Source organism: Podarcis gaigeae (assembly GCF_964106915.1).
Source record: "Podarcis gaigeae genome assembly, chromosome: 14".
NCBI lineage: Eukaryota > Metazoa > Chordata > Lepidosauria > Squamata > Lacertidae > Podarcis > Podarcis gaigeae.
The window spans coordinates 32,075,607-32,097,145 of record NC_139690.1 but is presented as its reverse complement, the minus strand read 5'-3'; the positions used below and the strand labels follow the sequence as shown (position 1 = coordinate 32,097,145).

The 21,539-nt window shown below is 42.0% G+C and overlaps 1 protein-coding gene across 1 annotated transcript in view; it reads left to right on the top strand.

The window, feature by feature from the left end:
- Nucleotides 1-12,592: 12,592 nt before the first annotated feature.
- The window catches only part of HAPSTR1 (HUWE1 associated protein modifying stress responses), a 25,294-nt gene continuing 16,347 nt past the window's right edge, over nucleotides 12,593-21,539 (top strand). Inside the window, exons 1-2 of the mRNA XM_083711020.1 lie at nucleotides 12,593-13,160; nucleotides 14,951-15,031. Of these exons, the coding sequence (XP_083567146.1) occupies nucleotides 12,899-13,160; nucleotides 14,951-15,031 (343 nt within the window). The 5' untranslated portion in view covers nucleotides 12,593-12,898. The remainder of the gene's footprint in view (nucleotides 13,161-14,950; nucleotides 15,032-21,539) is intronic.

Here is a 21,539-nt window from a genome sequence, read left to right as displayed (position 1 = left end):
ACTTTTTTTGTTGCCTGAAACATTTTTGTTTCCGCAAGCCTATCTAGATATGTAGATTGCTGACATGTTTTAATTTGATTTTAACTTATCACTGATTTTATGTCCTTAAGATATCAATGACTTCGCTTCTTCTCTTTCCATGGTCCATTTTACATGTCATAAATTCCTGCATATTTTACAAAAACTATACCATTCAGTATTCCATTATTGCATCCATCAAAACTTATTTACACTGTTGAATTTATCTTAATGCTGTCAGCATTTTCAGCTGTACACAATTATTTCCAATATATTCAATAAACGTTTTACAATCTTCTTTAAATGTATGTTCTTCTTGTTCTCTTATTCTATATGTTATGTCTGCAAGTTGTGCATATTCTGTCAACTTAAGTTACCATTTTTCTTTGGTTGGGACCTCACTTGTTTTCCACTTTGGGGCTAATGAAACACGGGCCGCAGTAGTATCATACATAAATAACCTTTTCTGACCCCTGGGAATTTCAGTCCAGATTATACCCAGCAGAAAGGACTCTGAGTTTTTTTGGGAAAGTACCGGTACTTTTAAGCATTTTTCCCAACTCATTATGCATTCCCAATACTCTTTTACCCTTTTAAAAGCCCGTCACATATGAAAGAATGTTCCCTCCACCTCTTTGCATTTCCAGCACTTATCTGATTCAGTCTTATACATCTTAATACCATCTGTGAATTATTTTAGGTAGTTCTCCTTCAAAGAATAACATGCTGTAAACTTCAAGTCACTTTTCCAGTTTTTCCCATATTCCACAAGTTTTTGTATCCATTCTTCCTTTGCTGGGACTTCTACTTCTTTCCATTTTGGGGCAAGTAACATTCTTGCTGCTGTAGTAGCATACATGAATAAGTTTCTGTACAATTTGGGTAGTTCTATAATTGTATAATTCCAAAAAGGAAAGCTTCTGAGGTTTTTTTTACAAACATTATTGTAAACATCCTTTTCAATTCCTTATATATCATTTCCCAGTAAGATCTAACCTTACTATAAGACCACCACATATGATAAAAAGAACCTTCTTTCCAACACTTACTTGTTTTAGATTAATACATTTTTGCTAATTTACTCAGTGTTAGATACCATCGATATATCATTTTCATATGCTGCAATTTTCTCTTAGATCATAACATGCTGTAAATTTTAGACTTCCGGGTTGGTGCCTCCGGCAATGGCGGTGTTCCTCCAATCGGGAGGAACTTGCTCCATGGAAAGCAGGGTCTGACCGCCACGGCAAAGGCAGAAACCCACTGAAATCACAAGCGGGAGAAGCTTGTGAACCTGGGATTCGGCTGGCACCTTTTGCGCCTCCCCTACTTGCGGGGAAACCCTGTTTTGGGGATCCGGAGCGACGTGGGGTGAGTGGCGCGGTGCTTCGAATTGACTGCTTCTTTCACGGAGTGAAGCCGCATTGCTGTTGCCAGAGAGCGCTGACTTTTTCCTGTGGACAATTGGACTTTAAACAACTACCCGTGAGTAGAACGGAAAATTGGATCTTTAAATACCTTAATTTGGCATCGAAACGGGAAGGGCTTAAACAGGAAGTCCGCCTTCCTCTTTTGTAAACAGATTGAAGCAAAGACGTTACAAGCTAAAGTATTTGAAAGCTTTTGGCAAAGGATTAGATTTCCATCGGTTAAAATTACAAAACCCCCCTTGGAAGCAGGAGAAGAGGGGGGGGGGGATTTTGGACCTAGCAAGCCTGCGGGAGAGAGTGAAAAATCAAATTACCACTGCTCTGAACCTGGAAATGGGCTGCCAGAAAGAGTTCATTAACTGCGAACAGAATGTATTTAACAGCTAGCTAAATAAGAGAAAGATACTGTTTCCATTGTCCTCTTCTGCGTTTAAAAAGGAGGAAAAGTAACTGAAAATTGAAACTATTTTTATGGTTTGAGTTGTGTTTGAAAGGATTGATACAAGTGGAGACTGTTTCCCTCTAGAGGGAGCTTTTGAAAGTGTTACAGGAGTGTAACTGGGGAATCGCCAGCTGCAAGATAAGGAATTGTGAGAACCAGAGATTGACCTTGGACCTTGGACCATTTAAAAATGTTGACAGGAGAAGCCATAGTAACTGTATTATGTAAGATAAGCTATTCGCTGGAGCAGCTTCATAAGAAGACGTATGACATGACTTTTAAAATTGATAACTTGGAACAAAAAGTGATTAATTTGAGACAAAAAGTGAGCACCAACACAGAAATAATTCAGGACTTGGTACAGGAATCTACTTTGGCAGGACAAATTGTGGAGGAGAAAGAGAAAGCTGTTGTTGTTGAACTTAAAGTAATACAAGCGGGACCCTTAGTCTTACAGAAGCAAATTGAGGACTACAAATTGAAGCCTTTATGATTGAATCTAGAAAAAGTCAGATTTTGAGGATCGGATCCCGGCTTGGATTGAAGAAGGAAAGTTGGAAAGATCCCTCAATGCAGGGATTAACTGACTTCTGGGACATGGACTTGGGTCTGGAGGAGACTGAAGTTCTGGGGGCCTTTGGATTTGGAGGAATTTTGAAACATGTCCTGAAACACTTTATGGATCTTAGCTTCAACTATGGAAATTTGGCTGACCTGCCCAGAAGGAATAAAAGTATTGTTAGGTTGGAGTCTTCCCAAGATTTGCTCTTTAGCATTAAAGAATATGAAGAAGACCTGCAGAAGGGACCTGGAAAAGAGTCAAGAGCCTCGGACATAAGATCTCCAGGTTGATGGACTATATGGAATTGACGGAAAGGACTGGCAGAATCCGAAACCAGGGGGAGGAGATGGTGGAAGAAGATTGGAAAATTTAAAGTTTATATATAGAAATACTGTAAAATTAATGAGTGATAGAAAAATGGTGGAATGATATTTTATGGCCTTAGCAGAAATGTTATAAGGAGTTAAGCATATATAAGTATTTTAGTTTTAATGGAAAATAAGGTTAAAAAATGGAAAGGATTTGCTGAAACAATTAACAGAAGTGGAATACAAAAAGGGAGGTGAGAGGAGGTTGAGGAAACAAGGGAATGAAAGATGGAAAAGGCGTGATGTATGTTTTTAAATTGTTTTTGTTTTATTTAGGGTTAGGGTTAGGGATTGGGTTTTGTTTAGTTTAGTTTAATGTGTTTAGTTTATTGTGTTTAGGTTGTGTTTTGTATGGTCTGTATATTGTATTGTATTGTATTATTTTCTCTCTCTTTTGTTTTTTCTCTCTTGTCTCCTTTTCTTTCCCCCCCCTTTTTTGTAATCTTTAAAAGTAATAAATATTATTTTTTAAAATATATATATCCATATTCCACAATCGTTCCCATGCTTCCATGTCTATATTATGACCCATATCTATTGCCCAATGTATCATTGAGGATCTAACTTGCTCATCCTTTGTCTCTGATTCCAATAATATTTTATACATTTTAGACAGCACTTTTACCCCAAACCCTCGTATCCTATCTTTCTTAAATCATTCAAATGATGATATTGTATCCATGTTGTTAATTTTAGTGATAATTACTTAAATTCTTCTAATTTATACTCTCCTCTCTCTTGTTTAACAAATTTCTATAAGTTCTATCATATACTTATTCTATCATATACTACCACATACTATCCTATTAATATTCTATCATATACTTTTTCTTTACTGCTATAGCTTCCAACGATGAGAGCCAAAGTGATGTTTTTATCTCTAACTTTTTATTTATTTATCCCATACTCTATACAATTTTTTCCTAATTATATGATTGGTAAATCCTTTATGTACTTTTACCTTTTCATACAACCAATAAACGTGTCAACGAAAAATATTATCATGACCGTCTGAGTCTAGAATACAGTCATACCTCGGGTTACAGATGCTTCAGGTGGTGCGTTTTCGGCTTGTGCACCACGCCGAACCTGGAAGTACCGGAACGGGTTACTTCCGGGTTTCGGCACATGCGCATAAGTGCTAAATCGCACTTTGTGCAGACACAGAAGTGTCGAATCACGACCCATGCATGCACAGACACGGTGCTGCGGGTTGCGAACGCTGTGGGTTGTGAACGTGCCTCCCGCATGGATTACATTCGCAACCCGAGCGTCCACTATATGTGAATTCTCTAATGTCATCCTTCAACCGACAAAATAGGATGCCTCATAATATAGTCTCATATCTGGTAGGGGAAAACCTCCTCTCTCTTTTGCAGCTATCAATATTTTATATTTTATATTTGTTTTCCCCCCTTACCAAATATATTTAGAAATATATTTTTGCCTGCCATATGTTTAAACAATCTGCCTTGCCAATCAACGGAATTGATGGAAACAGAAATAATATTCTTGGTAATGCATTCATTTTTATAGTCGATACTCTGTTTTATAGTCAATTCATTCTGTTCCAAATTTCCTTTAATATCTTCCCATGTTTTTTAAATAGTTATCTTTATACAAATTTATATTGTTTGTAGTTACCCATACAGCTAAATACTTAACCTTTCCTTTGATCGTTAATGCAGATACATCTTGAAATTTATGTTTACTCTCATCATTTATATTTTTAACCAAGAGTTTGGTTTTATATTTACTAAACTTAAGACCTGCTACCTTTATATCTTGTAATACTTTTGGAATGGACTCTACTGGTTCTTCCACAGATATCACCACGTTGTCTCCAAATGCTTTTAATTTATATTGTCTTTGTCCCACTCATATGCCTTTAATATCTTGATTACATATTATTCTTTGCACCAATACTTCTAAAACTATTATAAACAAAGGTGACAATGGACAGCCTTATATTGTTCCTTTAGTTATTTTACAATTCTCAACCAGAATATTATTTGCTATCAATTTAGCTGACTGATCAGCATATGTTGCCTTGACTCCTTTTATAAAGGTGTCTCCACAACTCATATATTCTAAAACTGTAAATAAAAAATCCCACATTATCAAATGCTTTTTCAGTGTCTAAAAACATTAAAGCCGCTTGTTTTTCATTTCTCACTTGTAAGTATTCTAATATCTCAATTACATTTCTAATATTATCTTTCATTTGTCTTCTTGGCAAAAATCTGGCCTGGTCATAGCAGATTACCTCTTTTAATACCAGTTTCAACTTATTTGCTAATATGTTTGCAAAAAGTTTATTATCATTGTTCAACAAAGATATAGGTTGATAATTTTTTAGCTGCTCAGGATCCCTGTCTTGTTTAGAAAACAAAGTTATATAAGCAGTGTTCCAGGATTCTGGCAGCTCACTTGTATTTAAAATCATATTCATAATGTCCTTTAATGGTTGTATTAAATAATCCTGCAACTTCTTATAATATATTGCTGAAAGGCCATCAAGTCCTGGTACTTTCAAAAGTTTTGCCTGTGAAATTGCTTGCTGTAATTCCATTGTTGTCACTGGTGCATTCAAAATTGTCATTTTATCTATTGGTATATCAGATAGTTCACTGTCCTCTACATATTTTTGCATTTCATCTAAATTACCTCATTTCCCTTGATATAATTCTGTATAAAAACTCAAGAATTGATATCTTATTTCTTTAGGACTTCCCACAACTCTGCCTCCTGGTTTCTCTTCAGATCGTATAAATCTTTCACATTTTAAACCATTTTTAAACTGATGATTTCATTATTTGTTTGTTTTTTAAACTACTTGGAGGTTTTTTTTAATATAAAAAAAACAATTAAGCCATACATAAATTTTATGAAATAAAAATATGCATAATTTTCTCTGTATTTGGAAATCCCTCGCTTCTAATGAAGAGTGTACAGTTTGCTCTTGTGGGCTGAATGTGGCCCTTGCGGACTCTATCTGGCCCCTGATACACTTTTAGGCCGTGCCCCTCACAAGCCCTGCTCCTCATCCTTCGCAAGTGCTTTTGCCTGACTGGAATTTGTCATTGAACTGTAATAATGCCTCTTGCTTCCCTGGATGGGTGTGAGGATTGGGTGGATGTAGAAATCCATGGCTTTTAAGCAACTGAAATGTAGCCCATTGTTTTTTTTAAAAAGTAAAAGTTGCCCCACCCACCTTTACCACTGGACACACACCACTGCCACACAGTCCAAAAAACTGCCTGTCAGGGAATGTTTCCCTCTGCCTAAAAACATTCCTTGCCCCCAGAAATATACCAGACCCTTCAAGTATCCTTATTTTCCAGGGACAGTTCCAGATTTACAGGAGCCACCCCGGTTTCTGATTTGATCCCGGAATGTCCCACTTTTCTTTAAGATGTCCCTATTTTCATCAGAGAAATGTTGGAAGGTATGGAGTTATGTGGCCCCCGAACCAAGGAGATAAGTAACTATAGAACCTTTAGAAGACCTTTGAAGGCAGCCCTTTATAGGGAAGGGTTTTTTAAAAAAAAAAATTGAATGTTTTATTATGTTTTTATATATGTTGAAAGCCACCCGGAGTTGCTGGGGCAACCCAGTCAGATGGGCAGGGTATAAACAGTAAAATTGTTAATATTATTATTATGGAATAATAATGTTGGAGGGTATGATATACTGAATCTCTTACCTGTATTCACAAACAAAATAAAAAAAATTCCTTCCAGTAGCACCTTAGAGAGTTAGTTATTGGTAAGAGCTTTAGTGTGTATGCACACGTCTTCAGATACCTCTGAAGATACCTCTGAAGAAGTGTGCATGCACACGAAAGCCCATACCAATAACTAACTTAGTTGGTCTCTAAGGTGCTACTGGAAGGAATTTTTTTAATTTTGTTTTGACTACAGCAGACCAACACGGCTACCTACATGTAACTGTATGCACAAGTTGCATTAGATGTCAGAAGCAGCTCAGCACTCCGACTTTATGGCCCCCAAATGCATGCACATGTGTTCAAGGTGAGTGACACATGAAATGCGTTTTGCACCCCCACCCGTCCCCAGCCTGCCAGCACCTATAACAATTTTTAACAATTTGTGATTTGCCACTGCAGTTTTTGCTTGGGGATATAAGGATGCCCTCTGGTGGATACTATAGGGCAGAACCTCCCTCTTCCTTTTGCCTATTTCCATTTTAAGGATTTGCTTGCACTTTGCACTTTACCTCTTGGTAAGTCTGCCAAGGTATGGATGCAGAAGGTGGAAACACACCCTAAACCATGGGTAGGCAAACTAAGGCCCGGGGGGTGGGGATCAGGCCCAATCGCCTTCTAAATTTGGCCTGTGGACGGTCCAGGAATCACCATGTTTTTACATGAGTAGAATGTGTCCTTTTGTTTAAAATGCATCTCTGGGTTGTTTGTGGGGCTTAGGAATTCGTTCATTTCCCCCTCAAAATATAGTCCAGCCCCCCACAAGGTCTGAGGAACAGTGGACCGGCCCCCTGCTAAAAAGGTTTGCTGACCCATGCACAAATCCCCTGCCTTAACACTTCTGTTCTTACTTTGCCAGAGGCACCCAGTGAGGTCAAAGGCAGAGCAGCAGAATTCTCAGTTCCAAGCCCTGCATCTTCTGGATTAAGGGGGAGCCACTGAAGGACCTTTCCCATGCCAAGTGAGGGCTCCAGCTCTGTTAGTAGCCTGTCTGATTTACATGCAAAGGTCCCAACTTCAATCCCTGCCCTCTTCAAGTATAGGATCATTCCTCAGCTGCAACCCTCCAGAGCAGCTGCCCGTCAGTGTAGACAGTTCTGAGTTTGATAGAACAATGGTCTGGATAAGTCAGTTTCCTATGTAACCATGCACACTCCAAAAATTAGTGCTGCCAATGGGAGCTGGGGTGCCAGTGTCTAAGAGATCACAGTGTGACCCAGGAAGTACTGAGTTAGAACTTGCAATGGGTTTCATCAGTTGCTTGAGACAAATCACTTGTTTCTCAGTCCCCCCCACTTCTCCCCCCAAAATGCAATATGGGGATATTAATGCAGATCTACATTACAGGGTTGTTGTAATGGGTTACAATGAGGTGGTGCATGTGCTGTGCCTTGAACACTCTTGTTGGTGGAAAGGGAAATTATTATGCGCACAGGTAACCCTTTGCCGGACTTGCCTTGTGAAGTGCCAAGGAGAATTTGTTTGGAAGTTCACCTGCTGTGGGAGACCGTGGTATCTCTATGCTTGCAGAGGAAGAGGAAACAAGAACTGTGTTGTGACGGGTGCTCTTGGTTTGTAATAAACAAACATGGTGACGACTTGCGGGGAAAAGATATTGTTAATCCTCACAGAACTCTAACCCAATGGTTGCCATTAATTTGATTTTGAATTGATTTTAGCATGAATTGATTTTAGAATGCATTTCAACAGATTGTGAATTTATGTGAACTGTGTTCCTTTTATTGTTGTTGGCCACTCTGAGCCCGGCTTCAGCTGGGGAGGGCAGGATATAAATAAAATTATTATTATTATTATTATTATTATTATTATTATTATTATTATTATTAGTTTGGAAGGTCAGTTTGGATGGTATCTTTGGTCCTGGATCTAGCAGAAGAGGCTGCTGAACTGCTCAGACAAGTTTCTTTGTGAGACAATGGCCTTAGCTGGCCATAGAAGTGTTCTCAACAGCATCTCAAAGAATGAGCTAGGTTGCCATAGCTACAACTAAGTGATGGTACTCTCCAGAAGGGGTGCATCATCATCATCATCATCATCATCATTATTATTAATATTATTATTATTACTACTCACCTTTCCCCCAGAACAAACTAAAGACATAAAAAGACAATGATTAAAATGTAATCAAACACTAGTAGAATTAAGATAATATACAACGGTCATGGTTTCCTCCAAAGAATCCCATGAACTTTTGTTTACTCCTCACAGACCTACATTTTTCAGCACCCTTAACAAACCACAGTTCCCATGTTTGTTTGGGAGAAGCCATGCACTTCTCTCAACTGTATCTTCCCTCAACTGTCAACTACAGCAGGTTTTCCATCAGGCTGCCAGAGAAGGAAGAGATGGAAACGGAGAGCTGCTCCTTCTGCTCTGCTGAAAGACCAGGAAGTCTTGGCTCCCTCTACTCTCTTCCCAAATTGGCTTGTTACAGCTGGTCTTGTAGCTAAGATATAGCGCTTGAGTTTGCTTTTTCCTCCCTCCTCATCCATTTTCCTTTTGTGCCATATCTTTTAAATCATAAGTCTGAGGTCACGGACAGCCTTAGCACTGGCAGACGCGTCAGTTGAAGGGTCGGATAAAACACTTGAAGGAAATGTAACTGCGGGAAGCGCCAAGTTTATTCATTGTCTACTGCAACACCCCCCCCCCACAATGCAATGAAGGAAAGGGTATTGTTTGAAGGGCAGCTGCAAGCCACCATTTTTATTTCACCGTAAAGCCCTGGAGTGTTCTGGAAAATGGAAAATGGTGGCCACTCAGTGCCCTAAGGTGAGAGACTAGAGTGATGTCAGCAACAACCGTTCTTGCTGTGAGATTTTTGTGGGTGAGCTGAGAGATTGCTTAAGACTCAGTGAGAGCCTGGAAGGGTGGATGGGTGGAGTACTGGGTGAGAGCCAGGAGGTGGAGAGGGAGGGTGTCTTAAGCAATCTCTCCAAAGGCAAAATATTTGATATTTATTAGTAATTCTGTATCAATGCCACATGTTTATATGTCAACTCTGTATTTTTGCATTTTTGTAATTTTGTAATCTTGTCAGTTGTCTGTTGCTACTTCAGTTTTCTGTGCAGTGCTTAGAGATTTTGTTATTATCAGCGTTATAGAAATGGTGTTAATGAATAAGATTTCAGAATGTTGTCAGTCTGTTTGCTATGCATTTGGACGTTTCTTAAGAGATCGTAACCAAATTTTGCACGATGGCTGCAGCTCCCATCAGCCTGCAACCTCAGGATGGAGAAGGCTGGTGTTAGGTGTGCACACACTGCAATAAATTTAGTGTCACAATTGCCGTTTCTTACTTAAAACTGTTCCAACTCTCACACTGTGCCATCTGTGAAGTTTATTTCTTTTTGCACCCCTGAGGAAATGTCTTAGAAAAAGGATGTCTCAGGATATTAAAAAAGACTGAAAAATTCCCATATGCCTTTGGGGTTGTATAAGTTGCCGATGGTGGTCCATTGGGAATCTGCTGCCATTTTTAAAATAATGCACGATGAAAGCACATTTCATATTAGATGTCTTTAAAAATAAATAAATATTGTTACCAATTCTACACACTTAAATAATCAGACATGGTATGACTAACAAAAAAATGGGTCAATAGGAGGGTAAAATACTAAACATATTTACAATGCAATATAATGTGGTGATTACAGTAAGCCAGTAAAATGATTTTGTCAATAAATCAACTTGGAAATAACAGAGTAATAGGAGTGAGCTAAAGAGCAGTGCCTGCTTATCTAGGCCATATTGCAATATATGTTGTAGGTAGTTCTCATCCGTGTGTTGTTTCATTTGATTATTTAATAAAATCACACCAAAAAGTGCAAAAATTATCTTGTTTTTTTCCTTTCCCCTTGCCACCTTGGTGACAGCTTTTCCATTGTGGCTGTTTGTCAGACTATATTATACCACTGATCAATATTCATTAATTGCAAGGTTTTCCAAGCTCTAGCTATTACTGTTTTAGGTAAAGGTAAAGGGACCCCTGACCATTAGGTCCAGTCACAGACGACTCTGGGATTTCGGCGCTCATCTCGCTTTATTGGTCGAGGGAGCCAGCGTACCGCTTCCGGGTCATGTGGCCAGCATGACTAAGCCGCTTCTGGTGAACCAGAGCAGCGCACGGAAATGCCATTTACCTTCCTGCCAGATCGGCGCCTGTTTATCTGTGGTTTAACCCACAGCGCCACCTGCGTCCCAATTACTGTTTTAGCTGCTGTTAATATATGTGTTATTAATTCCTTACTCCTTAATTGGTCCATATCTGAAGTACAGTACATAAATTAAGTAAGGCTAATAATGCTGGGGTTATTGCGTTTGTCTGAGCTGTAATCTGAGATATCTCTTTACAAATGTCCCTCCAAAATTGGCCTATTTGTGGACAGTCCCACCACATATGTTGCTATGTACCTAAATTTGGCATCCTCTCCAACAGAAGAGAGAGCTGTTGGGCTATATATAAGATAGGCACCTCAGTGTTAAATACTGTATCATCCATAAACAATTTTTAGTGAACGTTCCCTAGTACAGTAGTTGCTGACAGAAATTTACATGCTGCTTTTGCCCATAATATGTTTCATTGTTCTCTTCAATGTTTATATCCCGTGCTTTTCTACTAGAAAAAATGTGCCAGGACTCACCATGAAGTTGCTACAATAAGTGCCACACTTTTAACCAGTGCTTTTATTCTAGAAAAAAGGTGCTGATACTGCGTACCCTTGGGTACCACCAAAAAAAAAGCACTGTATTATATCCCAATTTAATTCCCACCAGCTTTTTTTATTTGGGGGAGAGCAAAATTGATTCTCAATATGAGTTTTGTATAAAAGGTAAACTAATCTCTTATCCATTGAGCTGTATTTTACTACTTTCTTTTCACATTCTCTTACTTTCCTTGTTGCTTCATTTTTAATTTGTATATTTGTAAGAAATGATCCCAATTGATATCCAGCAGCTATAAAATTTGGTTATTTTCTAAATGTCCTTAAATCTCTGCAACTGTAAGAGGTTGACTTTTTGTATAGTAATCTTTCAAATATAAATTGTGCTCTTTCCATGGCTTCACATTATATAATCTGCTTTTATTTTGAAATAAACTTTTGCCCATTTCTTTCTATATTCTAAATGACACAAATGTGTTGGGAAGAGGAAGCCAACCCAACAATCAAAGCTGATTTTTCATTAATACTAGTACCCCATAGGAACACCATCAATTTCCATATCCTCCAGTATTGGTCACTAGGTTCTCTTATTGAATTACATGATTTCCACCATATGGCTAAATTGGCTTGCTTCATAATAGCTACTTAAATTTGGAATGCCCTAACTGCCATCCGATGGGTGGAGGTGTAATAAAGATGCCATTTCTTATTGCACATTTATGATACATTTGTGTTCATAAGGCAGTTAGGATGTGCACAGACGATCTACACAATCTTAAACCATAAATGTTATAAAAGTTTTTATGCTTTTTTTAAAATGAGTTCCAATTTATACATACGCCTAATAAAATAAATGACACCTCCGCGGCCATAGGTTCATCAACATTTATTAATTGGGCCTCGTGGAGTCAAGGACGAAGGAAGACTTGCAATCAATCTTTGATAAATCTGCAGAAATCATAAAAATATTAATTATTCTGCAATGACAAGAGAACTCTCTGGACATTTCTGCTCCCCTCCCCCAACCCGCCTCTTAGGGGAGGGTCACAACTCAGAACAACACGCTAAGAGACAGAAAGCAGCTGCGCCTGCGCGCAAGCATATACCAGAGGGCGAGCGAGGGAGTTAGAGAACTCCGAACTCCCTCACATCCACCCCGCGCTTGCGCAGACTAGCCCCTCCACTCCTATTTTCTCTCCCTCCTTTCCATTTTGTCGGTGCAACCAACCTTAATGCTCATAATATGTTTCGGGGGAAGGAAAGCGAGAGAGAGAAAAAAGACCCGACTCGTTTCCGTCTCCTTTATGACATTGATGGACACGTCAGACGCCCAATAGGCTTGCGGAGGCGTCCAAAGGGACGATCGGCAGTGGCGTAGCGAAGGTAGAGAAGGCGGGATTTTCAGCCTTTCTTTTCACTCCTTTTTTTTTTTTGGCCGCAGCCAACCAATCACCCAGCCAGCATGTTCGGGTGACACCTTTTGGTGCGCTCGGGGCGGCGTCTCGGGCTCAGTGTGGTCGGAGGCGACGGAGGGGCCGGACGCTCCCCGGCCTTGTTGTTGTCGTCGTCGTCGTTATGGGGCCGCTAATGGCGTCCCCGTCCCCGTCGAGAGGCGCCCGCTTTAGGTAGCTGAGCGGCGGCGCACGACAGAAACGGGAGAGGCAAGATGGAGGAGAAGGCGGCCAAGGAGGAAGGCGACGCCGAGATCCAAGAGCTGCACGGGCCTGAGCACTGGTTCAGCAAGTGGGAGCGGCAGTGCCTGGCGGAGGCCGAGCAGGACGACGGGGCGCTGCCGCCCGAGCTGCAGGACGACGACGAGGCCGCCGCCGCAGCTGCCGCCGCCGCCACCCCGCAGCCCGAGCACAAGCAGCAGAAGCTCTGGCACCTCTTCCAGAACTCGGCCACGGCCGTGGCGCAGCTCTACAAGGGTGAGGAGGAAGGGAGGGGGAGACCCCGAGGGACGGAAGGGGGGGAGGGGAGGGAACGGGGAGCGCTCCCTCTCAAGATGGCTGGGAGGGAGGGAGGAGGCATAGAGGAAGTGCCAGGGCCGTGGGGGAGGGGTTTCTTTTGGGGGAGGAGAGGCTGAGGTTTTAGGAGGTATCTCCAGTTCATGGGGGAGGGGAAGCGGGTCCCCTAATTATGTTGGGGGTGGGGGGAGCAGAGAGATAGGGACCTCCATTTATGGGGGAGATTTGGAGGCACGTCGAATAGCTTGTGGTTAGTGGGGGCCTCCTTGTATAGAGGCGTGGTTTGTGGAAGGGCACCCCTATTCATGTAGGGGTATGGGGGACCCCCATTCAGGAGACCCTGGAGAGGTTCTCGGGGTAGGTCGAAGAGCTTTTGGAGGAAGATTGGGATCCGTAGAAGGTGCCCTATTCATGGAGACGGGGTGGGGAAGCCAATTGGCATGGAGCTGGGGAAGGGGGACCCCCCCTATTAAGGAGGCACAGTTAGAGAAGACGAGGATTCTGGCGGGTTTGGAGCAGGTCGAAGAACAAACGGGTCTCCATGGGCAGCTTAATAGGAGAAGGGGGTTTCCTCTGCCTCTACCTGGGGCAGTTGAGTATCCTGGGATAGGCCGAGAAATGAGAAGCCTATGTACGCGCTAATGCGTGTAGTTAACACACGGCACGTTCATACGTGCGCAGTCGCGTGTGCCTGTATGCCTTACACGTTCCTGCTTCCGCGCTTCTCGTGTGCCTGGGCATTGACGCGTGTACGTACACACGTGCGATGTCTGTTCATTGATACGTGTGTGAGGGGCAGAGGCGGCGACGTGTCTGCTTCGCTTCCTTTGCCCCCTCTCTTTCGTGGTAACGGGGCCTGCAGGGGGAGGCGAGGAGGAAGTGGCCGCGGGCGGAGAGCGGGAAGCGCCTGTCAGGGGGCCCTCCGGCCGGCCGGCCTTCCTTCCTCCCAGGCCTCGCCCGCCCGTCACGGCCTTTCCAGTCGGCCGCCGTGACACAGACACGGCGGGCGCGCACACAAAATGGCGTGAGGCGGATCCCTCCGCCCTCCTTTTCTCGCCTCGCGCCCCATTTTCTTTCCCCTCACGAAATAAATATAAGGAGGGTGGGGGGCGGAGGGGGAGAAAGACATGCTGGTTTCTCCTTCGTTCTTTTCTCCGTCTCTCTCTCTCCCCCCCGCGCAGTTGGCAAGTGGGTTCGTCCCGGCCCCTCCCTTCAGCTTCCCGTCGTCGGCCCTTCCCACCGACAAAATGGCGAGAGGGAGGCTCGGGTTGGGAGGGGCCTGTGGCAGGAGGAGAGAGAGGAGACGACGTGAAAAAAGCGAGTTATTGTAGGCTTCCCTTTCCCCCTTCCTTTTAATGGTGTTTGCCTTTCCCTCCTCCTGCTTCCAGTCTCTCCCCAACGTGAGGGGAAGCTGTTTTACTCCCCCCTCCATTCACATGTGGTTGGTTCCAGTAGTCTCTCGCCCCCTTCCATGAAGACTTGGTTGATTCCAGGATTCTTCATATCCTGATTTTTCAATCTTTTTTTGTCCCCCTCCTTCAAAAAAGGTATCCCATTTCCCCCTCCCTCCTCCGTCCAGGCAACTGAACAAAATGGCGAAGCCCAACATGGCCGAGGGAGGGTCTGAGTGACAGATCATAAGCAGAGCCTAAGAAAGAGATAAAAGCGAGTTGGGTGGTTTTCTCTCTCTTCATTTTCTCGTTTTTGTTCTTTTGTTCTTCCTCCTGGCACCCCCCCCCCCCCCCGCACAGACCGTGTGTGTCAGCAGCCGGGCCTCTCCTTGTGGGTCCCATTCCAGAATGCAGCCACTGCTGTCACCAATCTGTACAAAGGTGAGAGATTTCAGGTTGGTAGTGGGTTGTGGGGAGGGTGGCAGGATGAATGGGGCCTGAAGAGGACAAGTAGGAAATGGACTTCAATAGAGGAATAACTGAGTTATTTTGTGTGTGTGTGTGTGTGTGTGTGTGTGGTTTGACAGTCATGCTGTGCATCTTCATCTCTTACCTCCTTCAAATCATAGTCTTGTTAATAAATGCATACTGGTCTTCACTTCATATTCTTGGGCATTTCTGCTCCACCAGGGCCAGGGGAATGTGTTTGCTAGGAAATGTTAGTTTGTTCATTTATTTTTATTATTGCATTTATAGTCCATCTTTTCTCCAAGGAGCTTAAGGTGGCATACATAGTTCAACCCTCCCTCCCCATTTTATCCTGCAGCCATCATGTGAGGTCGGCCAAACTGTGAGACAGCGACTGTCTACCTAGTGAACTTCATGGCCAAGTGGGGATTTAAAACCTGGTCTCCCAGGAGCTAGCCCAACACTATCCGCTACATCACACTGACTGTTTTGCAGTTTCCTGCTCCCTCCCTCTCTGTTTCTGTTGTGGTAGTTGCACAAATTGTGGCCACATGGTTCTTCAGTCTGCTAAAGGTTTGCTGTGCTTTACCTGACTGTGGTACTGCAGTTACAAATAGCAGAATAACTTGCCACTTTCAAAGTTAGGCTGGTCAGCCAGGTTTCCCCTCTTGCCTTCCCACACAATTAGTGAGCATTGCTGGACAGTGCAGTTGTATATTTGTGACAATAAATATGGAAATAGGGTGCTGGTGGTTACAGATAGCTTGGCAAAAATGCAATGTTGCGGAGTTGCATATTTGATTAGGAGGGTAGCAGGGGTATAGTTCTTTATAAATGGTCTAGCACTTTGAGTCTCCAGGTGCTGCACTACTGCTCCCATTATTGCTTACCATTGGCTAAACTGGCTGGGGAGTCAGTAGTCCAGGTGCTCTTGGGACTACAAGGTTGAAGAACACTGGCCTTCAAGTAGTGACTTGCAGTGTGTAGCTGGGTATTTCCCAGACTAGAGACATGTATGGTAGACTTCTGGGAAGAGAGGAGTGATTCATAAATGATAAATTTGAGAATGCTGAGGTCTGGAAATCAGTGCTGTATGTTGTAGAATAAGGCCTACTCCACCCTTTCCCAGAATACTGCTGCACACTGTAGAGAGAACTGTTTCCATTCTAGAAAATAGAACACTTCTGGAGTATGGTGCCATGATATTTTCAGTGTTAATAATTGTTAATTATAATGTGTTGAGGTGCCTGCATCTAAATAACTCAGTATTGAGTGCCTTCTGCTTCCATCGTATAGATAGAAGCTACTGAATCATGCCCTTCACTGTTCTTGGAGATGCATTGTGAATTGTGAGTGAGTGACAAAATCTTCGTTGTAAGGAGTCTTTGGCCAGAATGACAGAGCCAAATGTACTCTGATGTGACAGTTGCCAAAGTTCTTGGAAGAAGAAATGAATCAGTTTATCTGCTCCAGTGTTTGGAGCCTACCTGTCCATTCCTTTCCCTATCTTGAATGTCAGCCATTTTTGTGCTGCATTGTCCTTGACCTGCATTACCAGCAGTCTGTTAGGTCTACCTGGGTCCGAATGCCTTTTAGGAACAAATGCGCTGAGATAATAAGCCTTTCTCAAACTATGTTTTGACAGAAGCCTTTCTCAAACTATGTTTTGACCAAAAGAGCCTTGTAAGTTAAGAACACCTAGGTATTGCTGAACATTTGTGCATAAGGCAGTCTGAGAGCCACCTTTTCCTTGGTGGATTTAGTTATAGAGTGTGGAATTGGTGGTGTAAGCCTTGAGACCTAACTGTGATAGAATAGAATGGTGGTGGGGAACCCATGGTCCTTCAGGTGTTGGATTCCCATCACCCCAAGCCAGTATGACCAATGGTCAGTGCTGATACAAATTGGGAGTCCCACAGTACCTAGAGCACCAGTTTTCCTATCCCTAGAACAGGAATGTTGAGGTGCCCCAGGATGTCATCTGTGTCTTCATTCCCTTCATTCTGACCCTCTGCCTCATAGGAATGACTAAGAGCTTTCTAGGTTCTTCATTATCACAACACAGACAGAATTACCTTGGTCTGTCTGTCAAGTGGCAGAATGCTTCTGTCTCACCTATTGTAGTACACCTGGCCCTTGGATATGGAGTACAGGTATTATTCAGCTAAGAAACCTAGGTGTGGTTCAGGCTAATTTCTGAACAGTTCGAAATGGGGGTCTTGAGTCACCTAGCACATTACTGGATGAAAAGTTGCTTTGTGACTCAGTGCCCTGAGGCCTCCATTCTTGTAGGAATCATGAGAAAGTTGATTTGCACACTTGGAAGAGGAATTTCTGGAGTCTACAAGGAAGTCTAGAAGTGGTTAAATCTCTACCCTTAAGTTATGTTACAAGCAGACAGCCTTGAATTGGGGAGGCTGACTCCTAGAATAGTTTCCAGCTTGACATTATAGCATAGTTTCCCATAGGAACAAAGTGATTCTACACTTTGGCTGTGTAGTAGCTGACATTGGAGAGAACTGATCTAGTAGTAGTCTGGTGCTATTTATACTGTCTTCTAAAAAACCTTAAATCTTAGTGACACTGAGTGAATTGCAAATCAGTTGGCATCCAGAATGTAGATGACAAAGCATCTAGTTCCTTCTCGCAGTCCCAGAAGACAGCGTGCATACTGACTGCTAGGATATTAATATTACTCTTTTTACTTTTAATGATTATCATTCCTATGTTTGTAGCTTTTTCTGTTTTATCTGCATATTTGTATTTTTAACAGTAAGTCGCCTTGAGTACCAATGGGGTGGGGGAAAGCGGAATATAACTAAATAGCAACAGTTCATCCCTCAAATGAGTGAGCTGTGCTGTGCTGCTAGACTTAAATGGATCAGTTTGTGTTTGCTTTGTCTTATATGAGAAGGGGGCAAGAATGTGATTATGGGTTTTTGTGGGTTGGGGTTTTTTCTGATTTATGAACTGCAGACCAGCACAGGAATCTTAGCACACTGAGACTAGAATAGCTTGCCAGCTACTGGTACATCCTCCATAAGGTTCACATGTTCTCTTCCATCCACTCATGGTGGAAAACTGAAGACAGGACTACTGACTGTGTCTGAAGTTGCTCCCATTGTCTATAAGGAGACTCTTCAAGAAGTAACTGGCCATCTGACAAAATGGTTTCAGTTTCAGTAAACCACAGGTTACCCTTTTGATACGTTTGACCCAATATGGTGGGGTAACAATAGTTTAGTCAGACTTAACTTTTTCTGCAATCATGTGAGTAACTTGCTATAGAGCAATAGGTGTAATTAGATGGTGTAGCTTCCAGTGTGTAGTGGTTTGAATGGGATGCAACACTCAAAATGGCAAGCTCTTAGTCATCAAGGGAGGTCTTTGCCAACTCAGCCAATAGTATTAGTCAGTGCGGTTTTTCCTTATTTATGCAGCCAGCTTCCATTTTGCTTGTTTATTGCTTGGTAAGGGAAGACATCTGTGTCATAGCAGTGACTTGCCTTATGCGTGTACCTGTTGAAAATAAAAATAAAAACCCATGGAATTGGGTTGTAAAGAGTGAAGCGTTAATTTGCCATGTGGAGTCAAAAGACCTGTGTGCTACGCTAGTCTTGTAACTGCGCAAGGCAGAAAGTGGGTAGGAACAGGTGCACTGAGTACTACAGGGCAGCTTAGGACAGTGCAGGAGCATTGCTCAAAGCTGTGGAAAGTTGACTGTAGGTGGAGTTGGGACAGGATGTTTACCACGTCTGGTGGCCCAGCCCACTTAAATTGCAGGATACTGCAGGAAAGTGTGCCAGTGCTAATGCAGCAGCACTAGTTCTTGAGCCGAGGTTCTCATGAAATCCCATCTTCTCATATAAGAACATAAAATAGAACATGGGAACACAGAAAGCTGCCTTATAGTGAGCATGACTTCAGTAGCACTGTTGACACCAACCAGCAGTGGCTCTCCACAGCTTCAGGTACTGGCTCCTTTTAAGCATGGAGAACATGTGCTCTTCAACTGCGCTACAGCTCTTCCCTACACAAATAGGTAGACAAATTGTCCAAAACCAGTTTGAAATCCATTTTGTGTTACCGGAGTCATAATTTTTGACCTGGCAATATATTGTGAAATCACAATGCAAGAGAAACCATGAAGCTAGCCAATGCTTCTACATAGTTCCATACTTATTTCAGATATTGCGATGTATTATGATGTTTAGTTGGTGATCTACTGTGATATTGAAAACCAGTTATTGCCCAGCCCTGTACTGTAAAAAGGCGAACTGTGAAATCTCTAGTAGATGTATTGGCTATGGACTCATTAGGCAGTCTTGTGTAGATGGCTCTCTCTTTACACCCTCCATCTGTAACTGAAGTTAGTACTGACCTATCTGTACATGTAATTTATAAGGGTTATATAGTACAGCAAAAATTGTATATAAATGCTGTTTGCTTCCTGCTCTTCCTCTTCTTACACTGGGGTAGCATGTGTCCTTGTCCTTCACATTTTATTCTCTCAGTAATACTGTGATGTAGGTTTGGCTCAGAGTGACTGGGTCAAGGCCACCCAGTGATTTTTAACAGAGTTCAGGATTGAATCCATATTGACACATCGATAATTTTAAGATAGAGGCAACTGCTTGGCTTTTGCCATGGATTCACATTGTCTTGCAGATAGCCCTGTTCTTACTGAGTTTGCCACCTCAACCTCAGTAGCTGGATCTATGTGTGTATGTTCTGCTCATATGGCAACATTAATTCCAGTTGGATCTGCAAAGGGCGCTTAGAATCAAGGTAGCAAATCTGCTTTAATCTTTTCAAAACTGGTACAGCTCCTTGAGTAATGAACACTATTCCAAATGTATGAATCTGACTAGGAAAAAGGTGTCAATTTTATTATTTACTGCCAGACTTTTCTACTGCTATTTCCACTCCAAGAATGGACACAGGTACACTGTGCACACAGATGATTTCACATGTATATGTGTTAGCAGTCCTTCAAAAATGTCCATCCACCATCGTTCAATTACTCATAATACATCAAGTAAACAACTGTTTCTTCATTTGGATCCTACTGACGGTGGCCTTTCAAGGTAAAACAAGTTGCTTTCTGGACTGGCTTTGGTCACCCAGTCAATACAATGTGGTAGTTCTAATTGCTCAGTGGGAGGTCAGTCTGTTAACCCCAAGTAAGGAAATTGTTGACAATCATGCCAAGCGTAATGGCACCAGGCAGAATAGGAAGATGTGTAAAAACAAGGAGTGTCAGTCTAAGACTGTAGTTCTCACTCTGATATATTGCTTTTGATAAATCACAGTGCAATTTACAAAGTTGCCAAGGACAAAGTGGAATGCATGTATTTCCTAACTCAGTAAACTTGCAACACATTTTAGCAGGTAAAAACTTGTGCTGAGGATTTTGCAAGTCAAGCAAATTTTAGGAGTGTTTCTAATATATAGGTCCAGTGCTGGTGTAAATAGTTGCCAAATTGTGTAGTTTGCTAGTGGTTGAAGATGCCCAATAAAAGCATGATAGTTTTACCATTTTTTTTGTTAGTAGTGCTAATGTTTTGAAATCTCCCTATAAGGTCTGTTAAAAACAAAGCTGAAGGCTTGTTTTCAGTTCCTTCAGCTTGAAATGACATGTGACTACTTGGCTGGTATGAAGATCATAAGCTTTTCTTGTCATTGCAACTCTGGAATGTGGTGTCATACAACTTGAGTGTGTCTATTCTGGATGCTAGCTGAAGTATCTGTGTAGAGGGCAGATACAAGTGTAGATGGTTGTCAGTGTGCAGTCATAGAAAGTAGACTTAAACATGTTAAATGAGTTGTGTAACTTCTCATACTGCTCTGTCTCACCTTTGCAGATATGTATTTACTGTTGAAAAGCAGCTCAGTATGCTTTTTATATAACTTGAATGTAATTAGCATTAGTATATAGATAGAGAAATTTGCTTTTGCTTCCTTGGCAATTTCTGTTTTGTGGAAGCATCTTTTAACATTAGTTCTATGCATGCAATTCCATTTAAAAAAAAAACTTAGGTAAGGAGACTTTTAGACTTGCTTGTTTCCCATGGGAAACAATCTTTGTTTAGATTGGGATCAAATTGATGAAACTGCTCAGTCTACTCTCCTAATTCACCGATAATCTCCTAATTCACCGATACAAACAAGACAAGTGTATTGAAACAAAGTTTCATAAATGAAAGTTAATATGGTGGTAATGGGCCTAAACACCATGGCACTTCAGATTAATAACTGATGGTGGTGCTCACCTCAATTGCTGCCTTACAACATTGCCTTTAAAAGTTGCCTGTAATTGAAACCCTTGTACAATGTGGCAGTATGGTGCTGCCTGGACTAAATAGCAGATGTTTTACCCTCACCCTCCCTCTCAAGAAGCATAAAGGTGGCTGTCAGATTGCACCTGTTTCTTTTTATTGCCTACCCCCATTATCCTCCTCTGTGATCTGTTTGTCTGGCT